This window comes from Diaphorina citri, unplaced genomic scaffold (assembly GCF_000475195.1).
Source record: "Diaphorina citri unplaced genomic scaffold, Diaci psyllid genome assembly version 1.1 scaffold3941, whole genome shotgun sequence".
NCBI lineage: Eukaryota > Metazoa > Arthropoda > Insecta > Hemiptera > Psyllidae > Diaphorina > Diaphorina citri.
This window is the reverse complement of record NW_007381340.1, coordinates 3641-10634: the sequence shown is the minus strand read 5'-3', so window position 1 is coordinate 10634 and position 6994 is coordinate 3641. Positions and strand designations below refer to the sequence as shown.

The 6994-nt window shown below is 38.2% G+C and overlaps 1 protein-coding gene across 1 annotated transcript; it reads left to right on the top strand.

Moving 5' to 3' along the window:
- Window positions 1-945: 945 nt before the first annotated feature.
- Window positions 946-4955, top strand: LOC103520684 (GPN-loop GTPase 1). The gene is given in 10 exon segments (XM_026831706.1): window positions 946-1075; window positions 1581-1689; window positions 1770-2028; window positions 3403-3632; window positions 4102-4126; window positions 4128-4220; window positions 4222-4266; window positions 4268-4297; window positions 4299-4346; window positions 4830-4955. Coding segments are annotated over 10 exon segments (1092 nt in total). The 5' UTR covers window positions 946-948.
- The last annotated feature ends 2039 nt before the right edge of the window (window positions 4956-6994 follow it).

Genomic DNA, 6994 nt, shown 5'->3' with positions numbered 1-6994 from the left:
TTTTTTTGTTTTTTTTTTTTTTTTTTTTTTTTTTTTTTTTTTTTTTTTTTTTTAAGAGGTTTGACAGAGGGAACTTTAACTGCTATGGTCTTATCGTCCCGAAATCGAGGAGAGAAGGAAGACAGGATAGGAGAAAGCCAGCCGTTTCCGAGAACGAACATTATCCCATCAGGATAAAATCCGCCCCGGGCGGGAATCGAACCCGCGGCCTAGCGCTTACAAGGCAGACGCACTACCAACTAAGCTAACTAGGCTGGTGGGCCGTTTGTCTGATTTCGATGAAATTTGGCAAAAATGTTTTACACATAGAGGTTTGGTCAATACATTTTGAGCTCAATAGGCCTTTTTGGGGGGCTCGCAAGACCTTTTCTCCCGAGTTCTACAGTTCACTGAACCACATTAGTCGAGTATTGTGACACGCTGTTGTGACGAAATGCTCGCAGTGTATTGCACTCCGGGAAACCTGCTTTGTGAGGTCGGGTTTGTGTAAGTTTTCACTGCACCTCTGGGAAATACTGGGAATTCATGACCCAATCCGGTTTAAGATTAGTGTCTCAGTTAACCCGTTTTAAGATAAGTGTCTCAGTTAATCAGATTTAAGTGCACAAACACGTCAACTACATGTGTCTTGCACCAGGCATTGTAGATTGCACCAGGTCAAATTTCATTTATTCTTCGTCCTCTTCTTCTTCTACTCCTTCTTCTCTTTTCTTCCTCTTCTTCTTCTTCGCCTCCTTCTTCTCCTTCTTCTGTTTCTCCTTGTTTCCTCCTCCTTCTCTTTTCTTCTTCTTCCTCCTCTTCTACTTCTTCTTCTCCTTGTCTCCTTCTTCTTCTTCTTTTTCTCCCCTTCTTCTGCTTCTTCTTTCTCCTCCTTCTTTTTCCTCTCCTTTAATCCTCCCCCTCTTTTCTTCTTCTTCCTCTTCTACTGTCTTCTTCTTTCTCCTCGGGATGGCAGGATCTGGGAAAACATCATTTGTAAAGAAATTCTCATCATATTTGTATGACAAACAGGACAATCCCTATGTTATCAATTTAGATCCAGCCTGTCGAGATGTACCTTACTTGGTGAATGTTGGTGAGTTATCAATGTTATTATTGATGATTATTTAATGACCTCACAGACTTAATTTGGTATAGGTACCTAGTGTGTCCTTGAATGTCAATATGGAATTCATATTATGGATTCCCTTTACCTACAATATGGAATTCACATAATATGGAATCATTCCCTTTACCTTTTTGATTTTAGCTAATTTCATTAAAATGGGACCAAGATTATTTAATGACCTTACAGACTTCATTTGGTATAGGTACCTAGTGTGTCCTTGAATGTCAATATGGAATTCATATTATATACTCATTTCCTTTACCTTTTTGATTTTAGCTAATCTCATTAAAATGGGACCAAATAACCATTCCAGAGTTTGTTTCTGTGTAACAATCAAACAGTTGGGTAAAAAAAAAAATCTGGACCTGTATGTAGGCACAAATAAGTATGCAATCTTCAACAAATAGAATACAGAAAGGGAGAGAAATGTAATACATAACTTGAATTTATTATTGAATTATTTTAATTTCAGATATCAGAAATACTGTGAACTACAAAGAAGTTATGAAGCAGTATAAACTGGGCCCAAATGGTGGCATTGTCACTTCATTGAATCTTTTCTCCACCAAATTTTCCCAGCTGCTGGATATCCTGTCAAAAAACACATCCAACTTGTGTATATTAGACACCCCTGGGCAAATAGAAGTGTTTACCTGGTCAGCATCGAGCTGCTGGATATCCTGTCAAAAAACACATCCAACTTGTGTATATTAGACACCCCTGGGCAAATAGAAGTGTTTACCTGGTCAGCATCAGGACAAATCATCACTGAGGCCTTGGCAAGCATTTATCCAACTGTCCTCATCTTTGTTGTTGATATTGTTAGAAGTACAAATCCCGTTACCTTTATGTCCAACATGTTGTATGCTTGTAGTATTATGTACAAATATAAATTACCTATCATTGTGGTGCTGAATAAGGTATGTATGTCCTTTTGACAAGTATGTAGATAAGTTCCAACTGTTTTACCTAACACATGAGTAAATGGTGTGAAATGAGCTTATTAAAAGGGATAATGTCCAACATGTTGTATGCTTGTAGTATTATGTACAAATATAAATTACCTATCATTGTGGTGCTGAATAAGGTATGTATGTCCTTTTGATAAGTATGAAGATAAGTTCCAACTGTTTTACCTAACACATGAGTAAATGAAATGGTGTGAAATGAGCTTATTAAAAGGGATAATTTTGTTAAATACTTGTCACAAATATCATTCCCCAATAAATTAAGATAAATTTTGACTTTACTTGGACTCAAACCACAAACCTCCAGATCCAAAGTCCAATGCATTAGTCTTTTGATAAGTATGTAGATAAGTTCCAACTGTTTTACCTAACACATGAGTAAATGGTGTGAAATGAGCTTATTAAAAGGGATAATTTGTTAAATACTTGTCACAAATATCATTCCCCAATTATTACACCTAGATAAATTTTGACTTTACTTGGACTCAAACCACAAACCTCCAGATCCAAAGTCCAATGCATTAGCCACTGCACCACTGAGGTTGGGAAAATGAGCTTATTAAATTGCATCTTCTTCTTTGCCTTTTCCCAGTTCAGATGGGGTTGGCGTTTGTCGTCAGCCTCTCAATCAGCTTTAGAGTGATTGCTTTGAGGTCAACTGGTTTTGGCTAAAACAAAATTTTCCGAGTGGGATGCCCTTTGAACTCAAGGCATTAGCCACTGCACCACTGAGGTTGGGAAAATGAGCTTATTAAATTGCATCTTCTTCTTTGCCTTTTCCCAGTTCAGATGGGGTTGACGTTTGTCGTCAGCCTCTCAATCAGCTTTAGAGTGATTGCTTAGAGGCCAACTGGTTTTGGCCAAAACAAAATTTTCCGAGTGGGATGCCCTTTGCACTCAAGCTTTGCTATTGATATAGTGTGAGGAAATTTGGACTTGTCTACTCCCTGTTTATAGTCCCCTAGCTAGACGCTGATCTACTCTCTATTTATAGTCCCTCAGCCAGACTCGTCCCTCAGCCAGACTAGCTTATTAAATTGCATATTATAGTTAATTAATAACACCTTCTTCCAGATTGACATTGTGAATCACAAGTATGCCATAGAATGGATGCAAGATTTTGTCTACTCCCTGTTTATAGTCCCCTAGCTAGACGCTGATCTACTCTCTATTTATAGTCCCTCAGCCAGACTCGTCCCTCAGCCAGACTTGTCCCTCAGCCAGACTCGTCCCTCAGCCAGACTTGTCCCTCAGCCAGACTTGTCCCTCAGCCAGACTAGCTTATTAAATTGCATATTAAAGTTAATTAATAACACCGTCTTCCAGATTGACATTGTGAATCACAAGTATGCCATAGAATGGATGCAAGATTTCGAAGTATTCCAAGAAGCCCTGGAAGCCGATAGTTCATACATTTCCAATCTCACGAGGTCCATGTCTCTTGCTCTAGATGAGTTCTATTCAACACTCAAAGTTGTAGGGTTCTCCTCAGTAAGTGGGGAAGGAACAGAAGAATTGTTACAACTCATCAAGCTGGCTGGAGAAGATTATGAAAAGTGAGTACTTAAAGCCTGGTAGACTCACTATGGCACTATTATACTATGTTATTAACGCCAAACATGTGCCTCTAAACAGCCCTTAACAAATTCTTTTACTTGTCTTCATAATGGGGTAACACCCAAAAACTACAGGCAAAGTTACAAGTGACTCTGGTATACACAGACACACAGAACAAAATCCCCCTCTAAAATCAGTGGTTAAGTAACCACCGCCCGTGAAAGGTACTGGAGGTATGCAATATGTCTGCCCCTAGGGCACAGTAAAAAGGTGGTCATTAAACTAACCACTGCCCCTGAAATTCCATTTAAAGGCATTTTTCTGGCCTTCAAAGAGTTAATAGTAACACCAAACCAAACAAATTCTTTTACTTGTGTTGATAATGGGGTAACACCCGAAATGCGTACGTATTACTACGATTAAATTGAAAAACTAAAAGTCAAGTTTTTTTTTTTTTTTTTCTTTCAGGAACTACCGTGTTGAGTGGATTCGACCTTCGGGACGAGAAAGCCAAGTCGGAGCAACTCGAGAAGGCTCGCAAACTGAAATCCGTGCTCAAAGAAGAAGGCCTTGGGTCGGCCGTTGCCTCTGGTGACGGAAGTTGGGATCGGCCGGGAAGTGGCCGATATTTATTCTCAAGCATCCGGCTAATGAAAGCTCAGATGGATAGTGAGGGGGAGGAGACTCCGTTTAAACCAGCTGATAAAACAATGGTAAGTGTTTGAATGCACAAAAGGTGAGTTATCATTAGGTATTATTATTTCTTAGTTAATTAAATTTCGAATAAAAGTTCGATCATTCGCACGTAAATGTTAAAAGTGCCTAAAGGAAAAAAAAAAAAAAAAAAAAAAAATAGAAAGATACTGGTGTGCTTACACTATTAAATTTTCTCGAAAAATGTAAATTCTAAAAAAAAACTAGCCTAGTTAGCTTGCTTGGTAGAGCGTCGCCTTGTAACGCGTTTAGGCCGCGGGTTCGATGCCCGCCAGGGCGAATTTATCTGGACGGATAATGTGCGTTCTCGGAAGGCTGGCTGCTTTCTCATCTCCTGTCTTCCTTCTCTCTTCGATGTCGGGAGAGGAGACCTTAGCATTTAAAAGTTCCCTCTATAAAACCCCTTTTTTTTTTTTTTTTTTTTTTTTTCATATTCTTTTCTATTTCTTCCTAATCTAACAGAAGATGATGACCCCACGGAGAAAGAATCATTCATGAAGTTCCTCCAGCGACATAAGGAGAAAAATATTGAACAGAAAAATACCATGTCCAACCCTACCACCTCTGGTACAAGTGATCTAACCAGCCCTGGACCTTCAACCTCTTAATAATCGAGAATACTTTGTCCAACCCTACGGCTTGTGATGTAACCAGCCCTGGACTGGACTTTCAATCTTTTAATAATCGTAATCGAAAATAACTTCCTTTCTGCTTTTTTCCCCCTCTGGGACCGCAAAGTGTTTGATGGGCTAGGGGCATTTATTTTCCCATCAGCAATAAAAGATACATATTTGTGTAAAAAATAAGGTCAGAAACTGTTTTATTCTATTTTAAAGCTTAGTATTTAACGAGACAAAAGTACATTTTTATCTGTAGGTAAGTTTAAAACTATACAGAATAAATGCTTCACTTGAACATTACAGGTAGATACATACTAACATACATAGTGGTATTTTCGAAATAAATAAGGATGAATTTCATCACATACCTACCAACTACAATGTTCTTTTTTTCTCCTTGGAGACTTTACCTACGCAGGCCAAGCCTCTTTCACGACAGTAACATGTATGATCTGTTTCTGGTCTGCAGTGACTAGCACAGAAATAAAATGTGATTCTTTCATAATAATAAAAATGATAATAGTGCTTATTTATAACTGCTTGAATAAGATTAAAGAGTGCCTTTACTCTAGCAGTAGACTACCACTATTAATGTCAAATGCTCAAACAATGTTGAGTATAAAGCTCCATTTGGTAAATTTCCATACCTCCGCCGGGAGAGAATCTACGCCCTCTTGATTACCAGACAAGTGTCTTAGTCAAGACACCACTACACCAATATGATTCTTCTCCCAATCTCATGCTACCTAAGACTTCTTCTTAGCCTTTTCCTACTTAAATAAGAACGGCATTCTTGTCGGTCCCTTATGCTACCTAAAACTATTGGAATCATATTCAATTTCTAGGGGTTCACTCCTGTCTTGCCTATGCTGACTAGATTGTGTCAAGTGCCTTGATTCTTCACTCAAATATTCTTAGCCAAAACACGTTTTGAGGTCCCTAGAGCCTAAATCCAAAGTTTCAGCCATTGGTCCGTGTGTGTGTCTGTCCTTCTGTCTGTAAACAAAATATTTCGAGAACGGTAAGAGCTAGAGACTTGAAATTTGACATCCAGCTGTCAAATGAGACAAGGATGTGACACAAAACTTTTGTTTAAGATCGGTGCAACGCTTGGCAGCATTTCGTCCGCTTTTTGGTGGTTTTCGGTGTAGTTCAATAATATCTCGGGAAGGGTATGAGCTAGAGACTTGAAATTTGGTATGTAGTCCACAAATATGTGACAAGAATGCAACACAAAACGTTTGGTTAAGATAGGTGCTGCGGTTGACGGTATTTTGACCGTTTTTTGGCGGTTTTCAACCGCTTTTGGTAGTTTTCAGCTATACTGACTAAACGGTTAGAGATATTGTAAAAGTTACAATAGAAAAACAGCCAAATAAGGCACCATTTAATAGGATAAGGAAAGTTGTGTGATGTTCACACCAGATTTTTTACAACAATCTTTCCATGTTCCACTAAGTACATGTAGGTAGTACTTTTCAGGAACATTAATTGCTATTATAGGTATTTCTTAATATCTTCCCTTATGTAGAAGTTTATCCATGTTTTGAAGAATGAACTAATCTCCAGATTTACCAAATCCCCTTATAGTAGAAACCAACCACAGTAATGATACTTACCATTGACAGATTTAATGTTAAGCAACTTCTGAGACACGGTTTTGGCTATCTGCATCAAATCTTCTGCTTCGACACCAGACAGAAGCTCTGTCAGTGCAGATTTCTCATCATCTGTAAGGACCATATCTCATTGGGGCAATGTAGAGAAACACTAAGTGAGTAAATAACAGTATTTACCTAGATACACTATTAGAATCAAGAAAAACTGCTCTTTTGAGTTCTTTTAACCCTTTTTCTATGTCACTTTCCTTGCAAATCCCAACATACAAAATTTCCATTTCAAAAAACAAGAAAAATTTCAATTTATTTTTTTTAAAATTTCGCGGTTTCTTGAAAGATAAGAACGTTCAAAAAACTTTCGCTGCGTGTCGGCAATACAATCCGGCAGCTCCGGTAATTTGAAATAAA